This window comes from Fonsecaea pedrosoi, assembly GCF_000835455.1.
Source record: "Fonsecaea pedrosoi CBS 271.37 unplaced genomic scaffold supercont1.1, whole genome shotgun sequence".
In the NCBI taxonomy this organism is placed as follows: domain Eukaryota; kingdom Fungi; phylum Ascomycota; class Eurotiomycetes; order Chaetothyriales; family Herpotrichiellaceae; genus Fonsecaea; species Fonsecaea pedrosoi.
Genome location: NW_013550615.1, coordinates 2,672,352 through 2,695,733, shown reverse-complemented (window position 1 = coordinate 2,695,733; position 23,382 = coordinate 2,672,352). Strand labels below are relative to the sequence as shown.

The window sequence follows — 23,382 nt, the reverse complement described above, 5'->3', positions numbered from 1 at the left end:
ATTAACTGTGAAGCGCAGATTCTACGGTGCTCCAGGGTTTCCATGCCGCAAGGCTGTCTCTGTTCTGTCACTCTCCGTTCCTGCTTTGGGGATCCCCCTGCTTTCTTTGTTCAGCCTTCTTACTCCCACGATTTCGAAGCACTTACTGTGCGCAACTGACGATTGGGACTCTGATAGATTCTGAGATCTACTTCATTTGAAGTTTAGATCCATACAGTTTACACCCTGCTCCCGGCGTTTTGCGGTAAGTGGTACCTGCTGGTCGACACGAACTTATGCCCGTAATCCTTACAGCTCGTCAGAACCATTACTCGAACATTTATTCTCATCTTGTCATTGAGACTTGCCCACACCAGAAAACGTCGCTCTTGCTCCGCTGAACCCGTTTACACATTCAGAGGGGGTGTCTTGAATTCCCACTGGCACGATGATTCAGCGACAAGTTCTCCGCCGGAACATCCATGCCCTTAGGCCTCCCAACGGCTTGGGCGCCAAGGGGGGACATCTTGGAGAGTCTGCTATGCCTGGGAGAGGTCACTTGTGGGTGGGTAGGTGGGTGTCACAGGGCTTCCCAATCGTCAGCACTAGCCATACGTGCATTGCAGTGCAGATTGCAGCGCAGCGTCCTCGAATCTGTCCAACCTTCGCATCCCCAATTCGACCCAGGGATTGATAGATTCGGATGCAGGATAAGTAATCAGTTTCTTGGTGTTACCCATTGCACACAAGTCAGTGACAATCATAGACCTCGTATTGTCTGGAAATGAATACAGGAATTGGATCCAAGGTTTGATTTTGGTTTTGGTTTCTGCTCAGCGAGCAACAAAGGTCTATAGACACTATGATTCATGGGTGGTACCCCGTAGATTGTGGAATGGATGCTGTGCCGCTCGAACCGTCAAGGGTCAAAGACACAGGGTCACGCAGAACCCCTGAGTTTGGCGCAGATTATACCGGGAACAATAAATCCTTCTCGTATACATGCACGACCGCCTCTTAGTTACGCCTAAAAGGATTTTGACCTTTTTTATGTGTGGCCATTCCTCCCTCCGTGAACCGAACCTGGGAAACCTTAGCGATTGTAGCGAGTGACTGCCATCCCGATTTTGGCTTCTACTCCTCCTCATGCTTCAAGTCGCCGAGGGAATTTTCCACCCCTTGGACTGCCACAGGGGAGTACTTTTGCTGGCTGGGCGACTGGCCAGTTTCCGGAGGACGCGGGCCGATTGTGTCTTTCGCGTGCCATCATCAACACTGAAATCATTGACGATTAACGCAATGGATGCCCGAAAGACGTCTGGACTTTTTTTTTCGGATCCGTGTTGATTTTTCCCGTCTTTGACTGTTTCCGAGGGCGCGCGGAACAGGAACCATGACTATACTCGTGCTCAGTCTCTCATCGTTCCCTCGCAGACGAGGAGAAAGCTTCAAAGCAAGGCGAGTATGCTCAAGGCCGAGAGGACCAAAGCCATCAGAGATCGTGGCAAGCCAGTCGTCGGGGCCGCGTTGCCCACCTGCTGCGACAGGGTCGAGTCCTCGACCACCTTGACGCACGTCAGATGAGCTTCTGGCAGTGCGAGATTCTCAGAGCCGGAAGACGTAGACGGCTTGTAAAAGACGGTGAGCACCGGCGTGATGCTGTAGAAGAAGGGCGCGATGTCGCTCGAGACGTCTTCCGAGGTGACGGTCTGGGTCTCGATCAGGGCGATGTTGTACTTTGAGCCACTCGAGACGCTGGACGATGGGTGGCACGTTGTCTGGGCGATCGGTGCGCCGACGGGGGATTGAGAACCGGTGATCTCTACAGAGCCTGGGTCAGCATGCATCACTCAGACGGGGGGTTTTCACATGTTGAATCCTCACCTTTCGGGACGATGGTTCCCCATGTCACTGTTGCTATCGTTTGACACGACTGCGGAGGGTTTGCTTCCATCGTCGTCTGCAAAGCAGTGCACACTGCGCCGTTGTCGAGATTGTTTGTCGACCCAAGTGTCTGGACCTGCTTCTTGGCCTGGGCCAGAAGGTCATTGACACAAACATCTTGCAGTGTCTGGGAGCATGTGACGGTGCCGTACTCCGTGACACCATTGAGTGGGAGGCTCCTCGCGATGCCTTCAAAAAACAACGCACAACCCGCAAATCCGGCCGGGCTCGCGAGGTTCATGGACGGAGGAGCGCCGAGATAAAAGTTCTTTGTGAAGGTGATGCCGCTGGCGTTGGACGACGAGGCTCCGACGGTCCAGGTGAGCGGCGCATTGTTCGGGGACAGGCTGCTGTTGAACGAGGCTGTGCCGATGAACGAACTTGTCGTGTTGCCGAGCGTGCATTCATTGTCGGCCCCGCCGTTGCAGTCGAGCACGTCGCAGCCAACGAGCTGGGAGGAGGTGTGGTGGACGAGGAGTGACAAGCATATTGCCAGTGCCCAGATGTTGCGGTATGGCAAAGACCCTCTTCGGCCACAGGCAGGAGACATCTTCACAAACAACGACAGCGAACCACGGACAGAGAGGTTGAACAAAAGGCCATAACCTCTTACAAGACGGCGCGGACAGAAAAAAGGTCAAAGGCAAGAAAGAAAAGAGCGGTACCATCGCATAATATGAACCATGTCCATCAGGCCCTAATCATCGCCTGCGTGAACCTACCTTTGCATTGACTTTCGACCCGGTATGCATGTCATATGCAACGCAGCAGAACCTGAAACGCCTTCTGCTCATGCGAGCGGTTCGGCGAAGATGGAGAATCCCAGCCGCCACACAGGGTTCCCAAGCAAAAGTGCCATAATTAGCAATGCAGATTTGGTTTTTGTGGGCTGGATCGGCGCTTACCTTTGGTCAGTTATTTTCTGATAGCTATTGAAAGGCGGTTATCTATTGGATGACCGTACTATCCAGTGGATTGAAGATGTGTGATGTTGATTGGCCATATCCACTGTCTTGGGCGCTTAGATGTTGCTATATTCGTCAGACTCGGCCTCGACTGGACAATGTCAACCACTCTGCTCCACCCACGCTTGTCCTCGTTTGGTCTCTCCACATGGCCTGGCCTTTGGGACTGGACCTTCTCGGTACGAGGTAGCAGACCACATTGTTCGGGGTATGGTGGTCAGGGTGGTCGATACGGGTCACCAATGAAAAATACTGTAGCTATTCCTGCAAGCCTCTGCCTTTTTTTTTTTTTCCATAGAGTTTTGCCAGCGCAAAAGTACAGTTTCATCTGGAGAAGCGCCCTATCAGCCAGAGACGCCTGACCGCAAAGCGAGCATGTGCTTTGATTTAACCATTTCCTTACATGGCAGTTGTACAAGTCCGAGTGCAATGCATTTCATGCGCCATTCAGCGTTCGACGGAGCATCCCGTAACTCTACTTCTTTTGGTCCGGGAGAGGATCATCAGGCTGACGGACAAGGAAGGCTTTGCTGACATAACGCCCCGTGTCGATCAGGAGCAAGGCTGTATCCCTGAGAACCATCTCCACACATTTTCCATCACCACGATCGTCCTTCAACCCCGTTTACATATCGAGGGTATCTGGCACTATGCTTGTCGCTTACGGTGGGTTTAGCGTGGTCGAGACTGACTGGGTAGGTTGACGCAGTGTATTGATGGCGCTCTTTGGCCTGGTTTAGACACTGGGCGAAATTGCCGAAGTCTGGAACAATCAAAAGCCCAGAGTCACCGTGGTGTAAAGGACAGAAGGTAATACAGTGAAGTTATCCAACTTACCTGCCGGTCTCTGACCCCGGCACCGTGAGTAAGCATCTTAGAATACAAACTCGAACAGCCTGCGGCAAACAGCGTAAAGCGTGAACGCTCGGCAACATACACGCACACAAAGCACCATCCCTTGTCTTAGCAGAAAGAGTCAACTCGGTCTTGTAGGGCACCCAAGCATGAATCGAACAGATTACAATGTTAATGCTAAAAGTAGACAGGTAATATGTTATGACAGCTTCCCCCTCTAATCCCTTCTTCATACAAGCGTTCCGTCTCACACTCGATGTCATCAAGCAATGCTTTCTTTTGTATGTCTGAAAACGGGCGCCCGTCGAAACAAATTAGGACGTCTCGACTGTGCGCTGGTTTGATGAGGAAAAACAATGCACTTCTGAAGCCGGAACACCCTGCTTGCTGGCTTGAAACAGATCTTCTCCAGCGCCGTATACGGCATGACCTTGTAAGGCCCAGAATGAGGCGTCGTCGGTGAAAAAAAAACATGATGCCTGACCAGTCGTCCTCTGGGAAAAGGTTATCTTCACCAGACGTCATTTCAATGCGTCCCGCATGTACTCAATAAACGCGTGCTTCACTTATTTCCGAAAGTATAGTGTCACTATTGTGTCATTGTAACATCCTGGTCAGGGTCAACAGTAGGCTCGGCGTCCTCTACCTCAAAACGAATGCCGGGCGTTTGTTCTGTCCGTGTAAAGGACGACCGAGTCACTCGTTCTATCAGATCAGGGGGTAACAATGGTAGTTCAATCTGCCGGTCGGATTCACTTCGTGGCAGGTCCGGTCTCAGCTGATCGGCAGCGTCAGCTTCTGCGAGTGCCCGCAGCATTGCTTCACGCTGTGCTTCTTCCTCCAAGAGAGACCTTTCCCGGCTTCGCCGCTCCCGACTGCTGCGTCTTGGACCTTCTGCTTGACTGAGAGGAGTTGACGAGTAGCTCCGGGGAGGCGCCAGCAGGTTACTCAATCTCGACCGGCTGTTCACCCTGGATAGATGGGGGCTGTTGGAACGTGACGGATGTCGACTCCCTGGCCGACTACCTGGAATAGTTGACATGATTGCTTCGTGGTTAGCGTCAAAGGCGCTGAAACCTGGCTCCGGTCGCAAGAAAGATTGCCGCACATCGGCAGGGTTTCTGAATGATGCCCCTGGAATATGTCTCCGAGGAGGTTCTGATGCAAACAGATGTGGGTTTGGGTTTGACCAGCCGGACAATCTCGGCGGATAGTCCTGGCCGAAATATCCTGCTCTCGGATCTTGAGAATAGTGACCTAGTTCGAGCGGCCGAGAAGGGCCTTCTCCATTTCCTGGCACCGGAACAGAAGGAGGTACGTAGAAACTTGACGTTGACTCCAAGGTATGTCGCCGTGATGGCGTGCGAGATGTGCTCCTTGCACGCTCACCATATTCCGCCCCCACGTCAAATGCGTTGGAATACCCAGGGCTCCGCGATCGACGCTCGTATGGCTCTGGCTGATAGAGGTTGTTAGAATTTACAAGATTTTGGTGTGCCGAGGCTTGGGGTGTGCGTAAGTCAGGCGGCAGAGTCGCAGCAGGCGTCCATGGGCCCATCGGTTGCACCTGATCGAAGGGCAGTAGTGGCATCTCGACGTGAAAGCTGGAATACTCGTGTAGACTTCGAGTTCGGGGTCGTGGTTGATGTGTATTGGGTAAGGGCAAGCCGTGACGATGAGCATACAACACAGGATCCATCAAGTGTTCGTTTCCGTCAATCGTACCGTCATCCGACATGGTGTCAGCGCCCGGACTGTCCGCTTCATCAAGCAAACTCTCGTCAATCGCGTCCCGGCCTTCTTGCTGCGCCTCGTCCATAGCGAGACGCAGGAGATGTTCACGAAGCCGTTGGACACCGTCTCCCGAAAAGACGCAAAATACATCTCTTTGGGGGTGCGTGAACTCGGCCGGGGCATCGCGGCAGAAGCAGGTCAAGTCGTCGCGGAGAAATGCTTGAACGCCCGTCAATGACAGGTGGGTCAGCCGAGGACAGTGATGAAGAAGTGCCGTAATGCCCTATTCATTGGTCAGAAAGAGCAATACTCCGACTAAGATACCCATACCTTGAGCGTCAAATTTACACAGTAGCTGAGATGGACTCTTTCAAGCGATACGAACTGTGAAGGCGGTCCGATCTTCCCACCCGGGCTGAATACGAGGGGACCTTTAGCAAGTGATATAATGCTTGCATCCGTCAAGTTCTGACATTTCACCAGACCAATTCTGCGAAGCTTCGGGAGTTGTGCCAAATGACGAACACTGGCGTCCGTGAGCCGGGAGCAACACGCCAGGTCAATATATCGAATTCGGTTGCAAGCCTTCACTAGTTGAATGACTGCATTGTCCGTTAGGTTGATGCAATGTCCTAGATGAATGTAATGCAGATTCTTGGTCAGTTTACAAATCGAGGCCACGGCGCGATCCGTAATGTGTCTACACTTGGCCAATACCAAGTTTCTCAGACGAGGCGCGGCCGGAATGATCCTTGCAATAGCATCATCTCGGACTTGTTCGCAAGCCGTCAGATCCAAAATCCGCAACGCATCGAACGAAAGGCGTGGAGGGAGATTTGTAAAGGCCGAATCATTGATGTCGATGCAATGAGCCAGGCGTAGCTCTCTGAGATGGGACAAATTGGAGAGCAGTGCAGTGACAGATTCCGAGGTGATGGAATGGCAGCCAGCGAGGTCGATCTCTAGAATTGATCGGCAATTCCTCGCAACCGCCGTAATGGATAGGTCTGTGGCTCGTACCACGCCGTTCAGTTTTAGTCTCTTGAGTTGCCTGCAATTCTCGGCAATCTCCACCAAAGACTCATCGGTGATGTTGGAACAATTGGTGATGTTGAGGCCCTGCAATTTTGCGCAATTCTGAGCCACTACGTGGAGGGTACGGTCCGTCAGGGCGTCCAGATCTGTAACATCAAGTGCCTGGAGCTTCCTGCAGCCGTCCACTAGGCCAGCAACACCAAAATCGGTCAGATTCGAGCAGTTGGTTAGCGTCAGGCGCTCGATACCCTTGCAATTCATGAATGGCTGAACTGTCCCGTCGTTGATCTTGTCTGCAATCGCAGACAGGTTCAATCTCTTGACCATCTCATGGTATGGAAAATAGCTCTTGTCACCTTTTCCTAAAGCCGCCACAACGTTGAGTAGGTTTGCCCACTTGTTGCACAAAGGGCGATGCCACAGAATGCCTACTGTGTACATGGCCCAATGATATGACACCATCATACAGTTTCGCAGGTCGGATGTCGTGGTCAATTTCGCCAGGATGGCAATGAGGATTTCGGGAGGTAACTTGGATATGGGGGAGAGACGATGAACTTGTTCGAGGTCGACATCACTGTCGCAGTCGCGAATAGCCGTAACGGCACCAATGGAGGACTGCGAATCGTTGGCATGTGCCATGAAGTAATCGGTGTCTTCATCGTCGCCAGGACATGGAGAACTGTCTGAGCTGTCGGATTCCACGGTGGCCGTACTCAAATTACGTGTATGGATGGGGGCAAGACGAGATCGCGGTTCGTCCGCCATGTTTGCGAGATCAGGCTGCGGTGGCGGAGACGGGAAGTTGGGATTCGAGTGTACACAGTATAGAAATGTCCCAGAGATTCGAACCTCTGCATAGAAGAACTCCTCAAAAGTGTCTTCAGAGGTGGCTTCGGAAGTAGAGAGTCATCGCTGGGTGGTGATGCCGTTGGTTTGCTTGTTTTCGAGGGGGCAGTGGGAAAGGCGCATCCGGTTGCGGCGGTGAATGGTCACGATGTAAACAGACTAGGCATATGCATTACGGCTCAAACAGAAGGTGATAATATGATATGCAGTCTTGTTCAGCGGCCGTAGAGGAATTAGATGACCTTGGAAAGGTTGAAAGGAGGTGGTGCGGGAGTAGGCTCGTGGAGGGCGTCGAGGGTGGTCGAAGAAGGGTGGTCGAAGGTGTAGGGCCGGATAGGATGATGGAGGAGTCAGGGAGTCAGAGAAAGGAGGTGTTTGGCGGTCATAGTGGCAGAGTGAATGAGTGGCTAGTGCCGCTGGGTCAAAGAACAGTGGTTGAATGGCCGACACCCGCCAATAAGTCTGGCTAGTGAGGCTTCAAGTTCAGGCACCTCGCCCCTCACAGCTTTTGCCCGAGCTGAGCATTGCCACTGACAAATCAAGTTTGTTCCCTAGAAGCGGGTGAGGAGGCACCCGGAGAAGCCCTTACATTACGAAGGTATTCTTGTCTGTACAGATACCTGGACAGCCCATAGACATTTACGGGGTCCTCAAACCCTCTTGCCCTTGGCTAACGGGAGATCAACCGCGGGCAGCAACGACTCTCTCCCTTATTTTTGCAGCCCTCGTGTGTGCACTACTTACGTATACGTGCTATGTAAAACAGCTCAGCTGCCAAGTTTGGCTGGCGATGCAGCATCCTTCTCCCAGTTTTGGGCCTATCTAGGATCCAGTAGTTGATGTTTACCTAGGTATGCACTTAGGAAGAGCTTGTATGGCCCATTGCGTCAGTAGATGTGGCTAAGGCCGCTGGAGGGGCACAGAGGCTCAAACCAGCAGAGGGAAGCCTACCTTGCTGGGCACTGTTATTTGCTCATCCTCTCCCCAGATCCAACCCCAATGACAGAGCCCCCAAAGCCTTGAGCATCACGTTGTCGATTGGCATTTCTGACAGACTCCGTTACCACCAGCTGTCCAATACATTGCCAGAAATTCCAGATGATTGCCTTTTCTTGGTGGCAGCTTACGAGTACAATGCCTTTAACATCACCCTGACTGGATGCGGTATCAACCTACCGCATGACTATCACTGCAGTACTGACCATGAGTGGACACACCCAGATCTGATTTCCGAACCAAGAATGCCTCCTCGAGACCCAGTTTCTGCCTTGACACATACCCGACCACCGACCCAACTCGAGGATGTTAGGCGATCTGCACTCTCGAAAGCAACAGTTCGAGTGCTGAGTACTCTGAACACCAGGGGCTCACCCGTGACCACGTTGTGCCCCTGATCATCTTCCGATCCGAGTTTGACAAGTTGTCTGCCCTCAAACCCACTGAACGGTCTGCAGCTTCTCAGATTTTCGTCTCGTGCAAACTCGCGGACTAGAGTTGTGCAAATTGATCATACCATAAGTCTGTTATTCACACCAACTGCGGTCCACCTGCCAACACTACGCATGACGTGCTCTGCATACGCCGGGAAAGGCTATGGGGGCGGCGACCCAAAGCTCCGTGACACCGATGAATATGCATGCCTAGCCTCTGTTGGCTGCAGCTATGGTTTTTTACCATTCTCAATCCTTCAAGACAGACGCTTGATTCTGTGATCCAGAAGGGTCTACATTGTTTAAGGAAAGAGCGGGAAGAAATAGGCCGGCAGCGTCAATTGCGTCTCAGGCTGGTTGTTCGGTCCGAAGAGGTATCCTTCGTAGGCTGTAGCTACGAGAACGTCGGTGAATTGTACTGTTATCTAGAGGATCGGCCGTACTTGTCAATAAAATAAGAAGGGGCTTATTGGTCTTGAACACCAACTAACGACTTGTAGTAGTGTTCCACACTTTGCACTGATGTCCACTGCCATCCACATGCTGCGAGTACTCGTTTTCGAGTAAAGGATTACACACATTCTGAATCTTGCCGATCCCGATGGTCCGGCTTGAGCCGATCCTTTTCTGGAGAAAGACATCAGGGCGACTTCCCCTGTTGATCGGCAACGCCGTCAAACTAGGAGGGGCACGAGGGGTTAAGACACGAACTCTTGCAATTGAGACAAGCCATAGCCCATACCTATGCGGGCGGGATGAAACCCCAGGGATCTCTTGTTCACAAAAGTTCTTATCCAGATCTGAACACAGGGACTCTTGGGAAAGGAAAGAACGGTTCGAGATTAGACCACCATGATTGCAATTTAACTCTGCATTCAAGCTCAGAACCCCGGCACGCAGGTATATTACTGACACGACTGTACTCGGTACGTATACTCCTTGGCCGCGGCTCCGACATTAGCATAATTCAATACATCTTTGAGCATTAGCCACGCGGGTTCGTATCCAGATTGCTCCTTTAGTCCTTTTCTCTCTTTGCGCCTTTGGCCCATTCTCGGAGTATATTTTTCCTGATCTTGCCTGTGCTGGTTTTGGGTAACTCGGGCACAATTTCGACCTCTCGCGGCACCATGAACCGGCTGATTCCTGGATGGTCACGCGCCCATTTGATCACATCCTCGCCCGTCACCTTGGTGTTGGCTTTGACGGTGATAAAGGCCTTGGGTCGTTCGCCCCAGTGGCTGTCACTGACGGCAGCGACGCCGCATTCCAGGATATCCGGATGCGTGACAAGCAGTGACTCCAAAGCGACGGAAGATATGTTCTCACCACCTGATCAGATGTTCAGCAATTCGTGCAGCAGAATATTTTTACCATCAAAGACTTACCCGAAATGATGATGTCCTTTGCACGGTCCAGAATCTGGACGGCTCCATCTTCATGCCACACTGCCAAATCGCCGGAGTGCAACACACCGCCGAGGAAGAGCTTTCTTGTCGCTTCTTCGTCCTTGTAGTACCCTCGAGCGCAAATGTTGCCATTGAACACAATCTCTCCTATCTCTTTGCCATTCTTTTCGACATCGATTATCGTGCCCTCGGGCACATCCGTTTTGATCACTCTAACGGGCAGTGAGGTGATAAAGCCGTGTCCTTGACGAGCCATTTTCGCATATTTGTCCTTGACATCTGGGAACTGGTTCCATTCTGGCAGAATGTATCCTTTTGTGATTGGACCATATGTCTCGGTCATCCCATAAACATGTACCGGGTGCAAATTCAGGTTTGTCATTTGCTCAAATAGATGTGCCGTGGGAGGACTGGCAGCCACCGTGACTCGCACAGGATTGGGCAGCCGTTGGGCATTAGAATCAGCGCACAGAAGAGTGTTGACGGTCGGGGCTGCACAGTAATGGGTGATGCCTTCGTCCTTTAACAACCGCCAGATCTCCGGGTAGTCGATTTTGCGGAGACAGTAATGTGTTCCTCGAGCAGCCGTTACGGCCCAGGGGAAAGTCCAACCCATGGCGTGGAACATTGGCAAGGTCCAGAGATACTTGCACCGCTCACCATCATGATATGCAAGTCCGGAATCAATGATATTGCCTAGAGCTCCCAAATAGCAACCACGATGGGTGTACTCGACACCTTTGGGACGGGCGGTCGTGCCACTTGTGTATGCCAAAGCATTGACAGCAAGTTCGTCAGAAGCTTGTACCTCGAGACCATCCCAGCCACGAGAGCCCAGGGACGCGTCGTATCGAAGGCCCTCAAGCACAGCTTCATCAAAGGGTCCACATAGCTGGCCCTCGATAGCATCGGTGTCTGTATCAATTATCAAGGGCACGTCAGGGTGTTTTTGCCTGTAATCATCGAGCAAGGGCAGAAACTCGGCGTCGACTATAATAGCATCGGCATCGGCATGGTCGAAAATATAGGCGATGTCATCCTTTTTCAACCTATAATTTATCGCGATGTTGATTGCGCCTGCGGCTCCAATGCCAAAGATGGCTTCGAGAAAGGCCGGCGTATTCGTGCACAATATCCCGACTCTCCTGTATCCTTTCTTCTTAATGTAATATGCGAAGCCTCGCGCTCGGTCAGCGAACTCGATATACGATCTTCTCAGGATCTTGTTGTTGGCTGTGCGGTGATAGATGGCAGGGGCATTAGGCTCGATGGATGCGGCGCGGGGTAGGAAGAATGCCGGCGAAAGAGTATGGACGTTATACCATGACGGCGTGCCAACGGTGTGATTGTCGATGCTGAGGTTGTCGATTGACTTGCTCGATGGCGGCTGAGAGTTGGAAGGGAAGATCTGCGCCGCCAAACTGGACAGACGCGATTTGGCGGAGGACATGTTGGGCACTCTCGAGGATGCTGGAGAGTCGTTCCTTTTGTCTGCACAGTACGTATCCAGCTACGACATTATGAGCATGAGCAACCGTACCAGAGTGTATACAGCGGAGTTGACGCAATCAAACGGGCAATAGGGCGATCTATAAAGTTCGTTCCCAGTATTTGCCTCGCAAAACCTTGGAGCTCATGCCACCCACATGGAGCAGTACGCGAGGTAAAAGTCCGAGGCACTCAAACAGCTGAGACTACTAAGTCTGGGGTAGCCAAGGGGGAGTGTGGGTACCCCAAGGCCGTGAAGGCCGTGCCTAGAGCCCCCGAAAGACCCCTAATACTTGTGCTCTGTAGGTCGGTCAGGCGGAACCACGATTGCCCTGCGTCTCTGGTTGGTTCCTTGGAGCTGGGGCAACGGAGAACCTTCCGCACTCATCATTTAATTGTCCCGGTTGAGTCTCGGGAAATTCTCCTTTCTTTGTAATTTCTTGGGGCCCGAATAAAACCCGTAGTATGGCATATTCGTAGTCGATGTGGATTTCAGGTATTATTATAACAAGCCGAATTAGGAGGGGAGGGATACCTCAGTCAAATGCACTCGAACTTGTACCGAGAACATGGAAATAATAGGCGAGGGTTTAGTGGAAGTGAGATCTGCCGCCTTCCCGTCTTTTCCTCGATTGGGACGCGGGCTTGGCAGTGCTAAGCAGAAAGCATTCGTTCATCCAGTCTGCAATGCCGGTCAACATACATCCCCTACTTGTAGGTACGAACATTCAACAACTCAATGACCAGGTCTTCGCTTACCCGGTACTGGTAACTCCGGATCTATGCCGTGTTGGTGTACGGATGATATCTACTCGGTACATATCTGCCACTGTCAAGCGCGCGCACACCGCGTCTTCTCCATGACACGCGAGACGGCCCTTTCACTCCTTGTCTCAATGGCGGCGTCATCAAGCATATCCCAGGCTCCAGAACGTCTCAATATTCGTACCGGTATCCTCATCAATGTACGGGGTCGGGTCCCTAAGCGACACGTTTTCCCCGTGGATCTCGGCAATTTGGCCGGTCAGGGATGGATTCGACACGAGCTGTTGAACACCTCGGGTTAGGGTGGACATGGGTGTGATGATCATCTTCTTGAATAATGCTTTGTCCGGTGCGATGTTTGTTTCTGAACGACAGGTCAGTTTCGACTTCACAACACCCCCCTAAATAACCTACCAAGAACAGCTGGTGCCAAAGCATTGATCTGGATGTCCTCCCTCTCGAGTTGACGTGCGAGTGACCTTACCAACCCTACGACGCCGAATTTCGAGGCAGCATAGAGGGGAGCTACGCCAAACGCATATAACCCAGCGTTCGACGCTGTGCAAATAATGGAGCCTTTGGAAGGGACCGTGGCGCCATTCACCACCGCATTCTTCCGGATGTAGTGAATGGCCAGCTTGACAGCTGTACGAGGGTCAGCAGCCGCACCGTTCGTAGGGGGCGATTTTGAACTCACTGTGTATTGTTCCAATCAAATTGACTTCCACAGTGTGCAACGCGGGCTTTGAAGGCGTTTCCTCGTCGACGATCAATTTAGGTTCTCTCGATATCCCAGCATTGGCCATGACGACATCGATCCGGCCTTGTTCTCGATAGATCTGCTCAAACACTGCTGCTAGCTCATCCCACTTCGAGATGTCGGCTTTCATGAACGACAAACTAGCATCTGGATACTCTGATGACAATCCCTTGACAATCTGCTCGCCCTCTGGGTTCACATCAAGGACAGAAACATGGGCACCTTGTTCTGCGAATGATCGGGTGATACCCAAACCTATCCCCGAAGCCCCTCCTATATGGTCGAGTGGACGTCAGGGAATGTGTGTTTCATGGAATGGAGATGTCAGGTTGCAGATCGACTAACCTGTCACCACAACGCTCTTCCTTGCAGCAGTCATCCTGAAGATTAGAACCTGTCCGAGCACTTTTTGCGGTGGAAATGCGACGTCAGGGTGGTATCGCCGTGATATATAAACAGACTCATTCGGATTTCGAAAGACACTCTCTGTGCAGGCACAGGTCAACACATTGGAGGACCATCATCCCTCTCCGGTTCTACACCATCCACGGAATTGCCCCACGAAATGTCAGCGATTCTCCCATGTGGGGCCCTTCAGCCTCGACGCCCCTTTACCCCGATTTTGACTGACCCTCCCAATCAAAGAGGAAGTCGATCCAATTGCCGAGAGCTAGACCAGTCTGACCGGGGGATCCCCTCATCGGATATGGACCTAATGTGTGTCGAAGGCAGTTGACGCAGAAAAGGATCAGATTTATGATATGTCCTAGCAGGTCAGGTAGTCGCCTCATGTCCAAAGAGTCCGATATCCGCTCTCGACTCCCGTGCTTAATCTCTGATTCAAAGCAGACAGACGGTCGATCACTCTGCTAGGCACAAAAAATTCATCGGATTGTCTGCTCCATTGGACCACTATGGCAGAAGTGAACATCGAGCAATCGACTCTGAACTCTGTGAATGGCAAAGTGGTGGTCCTTGCAGGTCGGTGAGCATGGTCGTCGTACTGTCGGTCTCTATAACTCACCGCCATACTTTCGTCTTCTAGGTGGTGCCCAAGGGATTGGCGCGGCTACAGTGACACAACTATACCAAGCGGGCGCTCATGTGTTCTTTGGCGATTGGGACGATACCAAGGGTTCGAGAGTAGCAGATGAACTTCGGGCCTCGCCTTCGGAAGGAAGCGTGACGTACCTCAAGGTCAACGTGCGGGATTATCAGTCTCTTCTCTCCTTGTTCGACGCCGCCTACAACAAGCACGGACAGATTGATATCGCGATATGCTGCGCAGCGGTGACAGAGCGACCGGGATATTGGGAACCAGAGAAGCTGGACCTCCAGAGCGTGAGGGAGGTACGTCTAATCATTGGTGGCTGCCCAGCGGCTTCTCTCCCATTCGCTCACCATGAGGCACAGACACCTACAGGCATCGCCGAGGTGGTCGACATCAACCTCAACGGCACGTTATATTTTGCCCGCCTCGCCGTGGCGTACCTCAAGGAAAAACATACCTTTGACAAAGAGTCAACAACAGCCAAGTCCATCACGTCATCGAAATGCATCACGCTCGTCTCGTCGGTGGCAGGATTCAAAGAGTCGCCCGGTCTATTCGCATATTCGGCCGCGAAACATGGCGTGCTGGGTCTTATGAGAGCTCTGCGGCCGTTCACGGCGCCGTTGTATGGATTGAGGATCAACGCTATTTGTATGTCCAATCTGTCTCATTCTCCGTCCCTCCCCTCTCTAATCCTCTCAATAACCCCCAGGCCCATGGGCGACCGACACCCAACTCCTAGCCGGCGTGCGCGCCGAATGGGTCAAGAACTCGATGCCGATGAACCAGCCCGTCGACGTGGCAAAGTACATCATCCAGGTCAGCGCGGAACCCAGCACGCACGGCAAAGCCCTGTTCGTGACAGGCGGCAAGGCCGTCGACATCGAGGAAGGCATCAAAAAGACCGAGCCCGTGTGGTTGGGGGAGAAGAACTCGCGCGAGTTGGCTCAGGGGCAGGTCATTCTAGGCTTGGTACGTTTTTTTTTTTTTTTTTTCATTCCCTCGTCTCTCGTCTTTTCTTCCTTGTTTCCCTACCCGACCCTCTTACTTCTCGGTCCATTTATACCCTTTACCCTCCTCCCAAATACCTCTTTTGAGATGTGGATATATGTGGAGGTTATCCCCGGTGCGAGCGATTCGCAACCCAGCCCGGGCACTCTGCATTCATTCGTCGGTAAACGAAAAAGGAACTGACATCGACTGACTGACTGCCTCACGTACAGGGCATGGACTGGGGCCACAACAAGCCAAAAGTCCACGAGGGCGTGAACGGGACTTCGACATGAGTTGTTTTATCTCCTTTTGCAGTGGAGCAATAAGAACACGCGCTGCGTTGCTTTGCGGTAAGGTCAAGTTAGAAAGTTAGAAGTTGGAATTGAGCCAAGCCACAGAAGGGAAGCACAGTGGTTCAAGTAATCCGGTAATGGCATCAATGGATCCGGAATCATTCCCCTGATTGTATTCTCTCGACTTGACCAATCTCCCTCCTCTCAAGCGAATGTAAAGTGAACACTACTTGTTCCCCCAGGCCGTGCCACCAGCCAGTGCTCTCAGCTAGAGCTACAGGTAGTTCAAGCCGGAAGAATTTGAAAGTGAAGGTCCTGCTTGACCGGTCAGGCGAGTGAGCGAGCGAAGAATTCGTGTTGAGAATAAAAAGAAAAAAAGAGAGAGGCAAAAATGTCGTCCCATATACCCTTCTCTTCTCATCTCTTCCCAGTGAGCCAAGCCAGCCCGCCAGCCAGTCACTCAGCAAAGCCGAGCAAGCGAGCTTGCTCACTCGACAAATTCCATCCAGATAGGGAATTTCTGCGTAGTCTTACTGACGGCGGCCTAGCGATCTTGGAATGGCGGAATGTCCATGGTGATGACCATCCTGGAGTACTTGGTCCCAATGGTAGGTTCGTTGCCGTACTGGAAGCACGAGAGAAGGTTAGAAGAAGAAAAGGACTGAATGGCTCGAGATCCCAAAGCGACATCTCCAGAATGGAGAAACAGGTGGTGAAGGGGCGTCAGAAGCAAATAACAGAACACCAGCAGACTTACCGCACCGTGAACCAACGCCATCTCCCGATGGCCCGGCTTGTTCAACCACTTGACCTGCCTGACACTAAAGTCGCGGGCCCAATCCCTGAGGATGTACGTGGACTCGAGCCCTTCGGACATGCCGGAGTCAGTCGCCTTCCATGGCTCAAGCCCTTCGGATAGAACGTCGAGGGCGACATTCTGATTCTTGTGAAGCGGCTGCCAATTTGTGAACACGCGTCCATGGCCCCCTTCTGTGTCTTCGCGCCGGTAAAACTGCTTCAGGTCGTCGAATCTGTCCGTGTCCTTTCTCCCGTACACGTCTAGGAGGTTCATGTAGTACCAAGGGCGCTCGCTCTTGTAGATTGCGAGCGAGTGGCGGAGACGGACGGGGAGTTTGGTCGCTGCGAGGCATGTGTAGACGACTTTGTCGACTCCCTTGAGAGTTGCGGGGAGGGCGGCGATCGTGTCTCCTGATGTATGTGCGTAGGCGTGTGCACAATGGTAACCGAGTAAGAGACCTAATGAAAAGAGAAACGACAGAGAAAGAAACAGCGGTTCAGCCCAGCTTCATCTTCCATGCCTTGTAAGCTGCAAGGTTTCTTACTTACCGTTCTTGCAGAAGCTTGGCTGCTCGAGTAAAGTCTTCAAAGTATGGTATAGCCCGACCTGTTCAGGATCGATCAAAGCCGTGTTCGCCGAGCAGGTGACATACAGATTGTATGTCAGCGTCACACGTTCACCTGCGGTGACCTCGAGAACTTCGTGCTCGCAGTCGCTATAGAAGGCTGCCCATTGAATGGAATTGCTGCCTTTTTCGCCAGACCAGTCGAAGACCTCCTCCCGACCCTGGTGGCGGAGCACCAGCTGCCCGCCTTCGTGGACGCTCGGAAGACAGACAACTAGCGACCCGATCTGGTGCTTCGAGCGTGGGGTGTCGACGTGCGCTTTGAACTTGCCCGACGGCGCGGCATACACCTAAGTTCCCAAAGTTAGTGAAATGCAGGTGTACCACAAGGATGAGCCGCTTTTACATTCAGCTTGTATAGCTCCGCCCTGACACCATGATTCTCATTGGTTTGTCTCCAGTTATTTGGAGCAAGAGCCTGCGCGGCTGTGGCAATAATGCCCAGAGAGTAGGGGTTGAAGTTTGTGCAAAAGTCAGATTCGTCCAGCTTCCCAGCTTTGCGATATGTCTCGTCCATGACATCCTTCCCTGCACGCCCAAAGCTCGCTGGCTGACAGTCCTTGAGCAGCTGCTCGAAGGTGGGTCTCTGGCTATCGGTACATGGCAAGGTCACTTTATGTGAGCCACCAACAGCTCCAGTGGAGTCCCATCTGATGGTGATCGGGTCGCAACGCATTTTGTGCACTTCAACACTTCCCCCTGGCGCTGGCGGTGCTAGGTGCTCTAGATCACTCTCGCTGGAGTTGTCGTAGCCGACGAGGCCATCACGAGAGGGGGGGCTCCCCAAGCTGGGTTCGCTTGAAGGTTGCTCGCTAGGTTCGTTGTCCTCATCCGATTCGGTATCGTCAGACTCGCAGATAAGGTGTTTATCAAATGAGGTGAGTGGGATCGAGCCGCCAACAGCGAAGACAGATTTCTCGCCCTCATACTGGACTTGCTGGGCGAGTTCTTCAAAGACTTTTTGTTCCGCCTGCTCAGCCAGGGAAGGCACTTTAGAGCTCTGAGCTGCTGCTGCAGTTGGAGTTGCCATGATGAGGAGGAATATTGTGGTGGCTGCTTCGCGAGAGAGTTTATCGACGGCACATTGTTGGCTTTATATATGCGCAAGGAGAGTGAGTGGCTTTTGCATAGAAGAACAATCCAACACTTGGGGCTGCACCTTTCTCTCAGGCATCACTAGGCAGTTGTACAGACACGACTACCGTTAACATGTGTGCGGTTGAGTGTGGTGAAGGCAGCGTCAGGCAGCACATGCATGTAACCGGAAGTTTCAGTCCTGATTGGACCAGGAGGAACAGCATTCACCGGACTCCTCCCACATCTTGCTGCCGGAGCCTTGAGTGAAGCATCAGATTTGGAAGGGTCTGGAAAAGATAGCGAGCACTGGGGGCCGCAAGCCGATGTTTTGTGACACAGTAGACGCTGGCACCACCAGGATATTTCATGACCGTGGTCCTTTCTCCTCATCAGTCGAGCTGCTTGACTCTTGGACCGCAATAGGCAAAGGCCCGCTCGTCGCTTCGGCCAGGTTCTGCTTTCTCACATCCCACCCTCCATGCCAGCCTATCCAACCCTGCTCGTACGGTCCTCTCAAAGCAGCGATCACAAACGTCAGTCCCACCAGAGCCACACTAAGACTCCCACTCGCAATCCACCCGCCACGCTCGTATAATTTTGCACCTGCCGAGGTCCCTGTTAATTGACCCGTGAATGTACACAACATGTAGGCTGTGTTCACTCGATTCCGCCCGGTTGGCTCAATCGCATGGATCGCAGCGCGATTTGCTACCTGAGTAATTTGGAGGCCCATGTCAAGCGTGAAGGCCTCAATTATTGGTCCTGCCACCGCGAGTTTTCCCGTATAAGTGCCAACGGCCACCCCAATCAGATTGGCGGCACAGCCCATCATGCAAGAGAAGAGGGGGGCGAAGGGCTGAATGAGGTATTTGGCGTATAGCGGGCCCATGACAATACCGGCCACACCGATCAGTGCGAACAATCCAATGACAACTGGCGAGTAATTGTACGGGGAATCGGCTAGGAGAAACGTGAGTGTAGTCCAGTAGTTTGTGAAGGCGGCCGAGATACAGAAGCTGATCAATCCAGCTTGGACGAGGACGGCGTACTTCTTGTACAGAAAAATGATTCCGCCGATCATTTTGAAGTAGTTCAGTCCCTGGGGGTTGGAAGAAGGATAATCGGGCATAAAGAACCAAAGCGTAACAAGGATGAGGTATTGCAACGCAAGCGCGATCCAGTAGATGTTTCGCCACGACGTGAATTGTGTGACGACACCCGAGAGAATGCGGGCAATCACGATGCCAAGGAGGTTACCAGAAGTGGTGATACTCAAGGCTAAAGCGCGTTGATGAGGGGGTGCCAACTCCGAGACCAGCGGAAGCATAACTTGAGGAATGACCGTGGTAACGGCACACAGGTAGGAGATTGCACAGAAGGCTGTGAATGAATGAGTGACGCACAGTCCGATCCTATAGCAGTACGTTAGCATTGTGGATTCCGCTTTCGCATTAGGCCGCACGGTGTTCACTCTCTAGAACAAGCGCGACTTACCACAGGGTGGCTGTGAATGCAATGAGTCCCAAGGTCAACGGTCTTCTCTTTAGTAAATCGCCCAACGGACATACGAAGAGCAGCCCAGTGGCATAGCCAGCCTGCATCAGAGTTGGGATGCGTGACACCTTGACATAGGGCACGTTGAAGTCTTCAGCCAGGATGTTCAGGATTGGGTGGTTGTAGTATAAATTGCCCACAGTGAAGGCACCCGCAAACGCGAACAGAACATTATGCCAGATTGAGAATGTGGGCGGCTTCTCTGGATTCCATCGACACCACGGCGGTGTCCATGTCAGGACATCGATTAATCTCTGCCGTTTCGATCTCGGGTTTGCGACCTCGGGTTTTGGATCTTCATACGTCGCCTCAACAGTTTCAACGCTTTTCTCACCAGGGGCATTTGGCCATGCCTGTGGTTCGTCGGTTGAGTCTCTTTCCACCATGCCCGACCAACAATGATTTTCTCGGGGAAACTGTAGGGACGACCAGAGAAAATCCAAATTCGGGGATCGAGAACAGTTATAAAAATACGGTGGACGGTCAGGAACTATTCTCGGCCCGGCCTGGGGCACGGGAAACGAAGTGCGTTCGCGTGCTAGTTTTCGGAGATCGTCGGTTCCATGCCATTAACTCCAGACAAGATTTCCCCAACATCCTGAAGATTGTCGATATGTGTGGGAAAGTTCAGATTCGAATGGGACAAACACATCAACCATGGGCTCCCCTTATTGCCACACACCGTGCGGATTCTTGTGGGCACACCAACGCACGTTTTTCTTATTAATTGTACTTTCCAACGGGATAGAGGGGGGACGGTCCCACAATGTGTGAGTTGAACTGCGGGCGGCATGCCGTGTTTGCCGATAACGGGAATGGAGATATGGGAGATCCGCAGCCCGAAGGAGACGCCTTCGCCGAGGCAAGATTGCTGACAGCATGTCTTTCCCGTTCAAGAGAGGGATTGTTCATAAACTCATGGAGGAATGAGAGCTTTCTCGAGGGAAAGAAAAGGTGCAACAAGCGATATATGAAAAGGAGAGAAGATGGAACAACAAAGTCGAAGATGACGTTCGACTTGGGTGTGCCACGTGACTCTCTCTTCGCCCCCATGATTGCGCCAATTGTGCCAATTGTGACTCCGCAGCTCAACAATCGATCAGCATCCATCAACCATGTGCCAGGCATCCATCGAGGCACCTTTCAAGCATCGTCCGACTTGGCTCAGATGCATTGCCGCATGGAGCGCACTGTGACTCATCTAATGTTTTAAATGGCGGGCAACCTCGATAAACAAACCCTTCATGAGTGGATTCAATCCCGCAGAGAGCTAACTTTCTCACAGAAAACATCAACCATGGAAGATCACAAGCTTCTGGTGAAGGATGGTTATGACAAGATCGCCCAGACCTACCTCGACTGGAGTCATGGGAAACCAGCAGCCCGTGTCACCCGTGTCACCTACGTGGAGAAGTTGCTCTCTCAACTGCAAAGTCCAACTGAAGCAAATGTCCTCGAGCTCGGCTGCGGCGCAGGAGTTCCATGTACGCGATTGTTGGCACAGTCCTGCGGTCGAGTCTTTGCCAACGACATCTCCCAAGCGCAAATCCACCTTGCCAAGGCGAATGTGCCAGAGGAGAACGTGCATTTTATCCAAGGAGACATGACACATCTCGAGTTTGGCCGTTCAACAATCCAGGCTGTGGTGGCCTTCTATTCCATCATTCACCTTCCACGTGAAGAGCAACGCAGCCTCATCCAACAAATCTGGGAGTGGCTGTCCCCCGCAGGCTATCTGCTGTGCAACTTGGGAGTTGCAGATAATCCTGGGTCAACAGCAGATTGGTTAGGATCGCGAATGTATTGGAGCAGCTTTGATGTCGAGACTGGCATTAAGATGCTGAAAGACACCGGCTTTACTGTCACCCAGAGTGAAGTGTTACATGACGACGAGGACGGCAGGCTGGTTCCATTTTTATGGGTTTTGGCCCAAAAGATTTGATTCTGACGGCTTGCGCCCCGTCTCATAGCGAAATGCACTGTCAGGACCCCAGCCACGGGTGTTGTCTCGGCTTTCATGCTATGCTCCAATGTCCACCACTGATCTCGACGGTGACAATTCCGCTGATGCCACCGATACGTTCCATGACCCTCCCATCCATTTGACGGCAATCTGCGGTCTCTCAGTCGTTGTGGAAACACATGCACCAATAGATATGGAAGGTGCCATCGCGTTGAAGGAGAGGATTTGGCGCATTTCACACCTAAGGCCCGCCCGTCTTCTTACAATGGCTGCTTTTTACAATGGCGAGCAGCCACCCAGCTAATGGAAGTGATAATAAGGTGTGAGAAATTCTCAAAGACGATTGTATATGTGTCAAATCGGCCACAACCTTGGCGACAACGAGAAAAGTGGCAAAGTTCTGAGAAGACTTTGACCCTCTATTAGGTGGAACTGGCAGTATAAAGAGTAGAATGAAGAACTCACTAAAGGAGGCAGAGAACGCTTATACCCGGGTGAGTGTGCGTCTCATGCCAAGACACGTGTCACTGTCCTAGCTTCATTCCTAGGATAGTGACTCTACTTGTCACTATCCAGGTGAGCGAATCCAACCCGTTGTGACATCAGACCAAGGAGGGGAGCCTTTTCCAGGCGAGAGAACCTCGACTCCCGCACAAGAGAGGTGTGCCACTGGTCTGCAAAATTTGATGACACAGTCCTCATTTCGATCCTCTTATGGCTCAGATCCTTCTGCGAACAGGGGTGTGACCGCTCAGTCTGCCACACCATGGCGGCTGGAAACGATACAACATCCTTGGCTGTTACTCGAGCACCATATCTCCTTGCACACAATCCACGAGGCGAGGATACAAAATACCGTTCCTCACCTTTCGATGTCGACCCTCGAAGTTGCACGGGCGAAAAGTACGGATGCGCAGAGTTTGCGACACCGTCAGCTCGCTTGCTTGGCCGATTTGAGTGGGTTCTTCGTCAACCCAGACAAGGACATGGGAGAAGACAGTAAGTTGGATACCGGCATCGTCTCCAAGCCACAGGGTTCTTTATTTCTCCGAGCACGAAAGGATTACGGCTCGTAAAGATCTAGCAACGGTGATATACTTTCTACAAAGGCCCACGGCCGAGTCCTCTACTATCGACACCTTATCCGGCTTGTCAAAATACAAAAGGGACGAGGGAGGAGCCACGTTCATCGAGATTGTCTTGTAGGAATAGGCATCGTTCTCGAGCCCAAACCCTACTCGTATCGGGAGTTTTCATGTCCGGGAGTTGAGAAGTTCGGAATCGGCTAATGCACCAAATCTGGTTCGAAGGAAGTCAGGAAATGGTTTCAGTGATGCCACTCTATCTGGCTCACGACCACCTATCGAGCCTGACTGACTAACTACATTTACATACTATTGTGCCCAGTATCCGTCACTGGAAGATCATTCATCCACAGCTCTACATATATGCATGTCCTGGGATACGTGGGATGGCCCCGGCAGCTTCCTCATTCGACATAGCCTTATGCATTGCGTATCAACGGTCGATAAACTGATGACAGCCTCGCAGATCACCGCAGACTCGTTTCGTCAACTGCTTCTCCACCACAGCCAAAAACTTTCGACTCCCAAAGGATCTTCATGCCTTGATGCACGTTCCCTTCGGATTTCCACGATCATGCCGGCGGGCGCTTCTATCTAACAGCGTCAATCAAATGGTGTCATCGCCCTACGGAGCGGTTGATCAGCGCTGCAGCAAGGCGTTCCTCGAATGAGATAAGGCGCAAGATTTATCGCATCCTGCACAGGGGTCCGGAGTATCAGGCATCGTCA

At 52.1% G+C, this 23,382-nt stretch overlaps 8 protein-coding genes across 8 annotated transcripts; 2 read left to right on the top strand and 6 right to left on the bottom strand.

Moving 5' to 3' along the window:
- Nucleotides 1–1,427: 1,427 nt before the first annotated feature.
- Z517_00974 (uncharacterized protein) lies at nt 1,428–2,473 on the bottom strand (the record flags this gene model as incomplete). The annotated part of the gene is made up of 2 exons (XM_013433936.1): nt 1,428–1,801; nt 1,864–2,473. 2 exons carry the CDS (start codon nt 2,471–2,473, stop codon nt 1,428–1,430), a joined length of 984 nt encoding a protein of 327 aa, XP_013289390.1.
- Nucleotides 2,474–4,332: 1,859 nt separating this feature from the next.
- Z517_00973 (uncharacterized protein) lies at nt 4,333–7,280 on the bottom strand (the record flags this gene model as incomplete). The annotated part of the gene is made up of 2 exons (XM_013433935.1): nt 4,333–5,760; nt 5,808–7,280. 2 exons carry the CDS (start codon nt 7,278–7,280, stop codon nt 4,333–4,335), a joined length of 2,901 nt encoding a protein of 966 aa, XP_013289389.1.
- Nucleotides 7,281–9,809: 2,529 nt separating this feature from the next.
- Nucleotides 9,810–11,650, bottom strand: Z517_00972 (uncharacterized protein; the record flags this gene model as incomplete). The annotated part of the gene is made up of 2 exons (XM_013433934.1): nt 9,810–10,123; nt 10,180–11,650. The coding sequence occupies 2 exons, from the start codon at nt 11,648–11,650 to the stop codon at nt 9,810–9,812; spliced, it is 1,785 nt and encodes a 594-aa protein (XP_013289388.1).
- A 946-nt stretch (nt 11,651–12,596) lies between these two features.
- On the bottom strand, nt 12,597–13,592 carry Z517_00971 (uncharacterized protein; the record flags this gene model as incomplete). Its single annotated transcript, XM_013433933.1, has 4 exons — nt 12,597–12,817; nt 12,868–13,098; nt 13,151–13,486; nt 13,559–13,592. The coding sequence occupies 4 exons, from the start codon at nt 13,590–13,592 to the stop codon at nt 12,597–12,599; spliced, it is 822 nt and encodes a 273-aa protein (XP_013289387.1).
- Nucleotides 13,593–14,127: 535 nt separating this feature from the next.
- Z517_00970 (uncharacterized protein) lies at nt 14,128–15,550 on the top strand (the record flags this gene model as incomplete). Its single annotated transcript, XM_013433932.1, has 5 exons — nt 14,128–14,194; nt 14,259–14,563; nt 14,627–14,915; nt 14,977–15,236; nt 15,488–15,550. The coding sequence occupies 5 exons, from the start codon at nt 14,128–14,130 to the stop codon at nt 15,548–15,550; spliced, it is 984 nt and encodes a 327-aa protein (XP_013289386.1).
- Nucleotides 15,551–16,094: 544 nt separating this feature from the next.
- Z517_00969 (uncharacterized protein) lies at nt 16,095–18,004 on the bottom strand (the record flags this gene model as incomplete). Its single annotated transcript, XM_013433931.1, has 4 exons — nt 16,095–16,175; nt 16,308–16,807; nt 16,898–17,264; nt 17,321–18,004. 4 exons carry the CDS (start codon nt 18,002–18,004, stop codon nt 16,095–16,097), a joined length of 1,632 nt encoding a protein of 543 aa, XP_013289385.1.
- A 411-nt stretch (nt 18,005–18,415) lies between these two features.
- Z517_00968 (uncharacterized protein) lies at nt 18,416–19,991 on the bottom strand (the record flags this gene model as incomplete). Its single annotated transcript, XM_013433930.1, has 2 exons — nt 18,416–19,463; nt 19,546–19,991. 2 exons carry the CDS (start codon nt 19,989–19,991, stop codon nt 18,416–18,418), a joined length of 1,494 nt encoding a protein of 497 aa, XP_013289384.1.
- Nucleotides 19,992–20,902: 911 nt separating this feature from the next.
- Nucleotides 20,903–21,547, top strand: Z517_00967 (uncharacterized protein; the record flags this gene model as incomplete). Its single annotated transcript, XM_013433929.1, has 1 exon — nt 20,903–21,547. One exon carries the CDS (start codon nt 20,903–20,905, stop codon nt 21,545–21,547), a length of 645 nt encoding a protein of 214 aa, XP_013289383.1.
- Nucleotides 21,548–23,382: the final 1,835 nt, after the last annotated feature.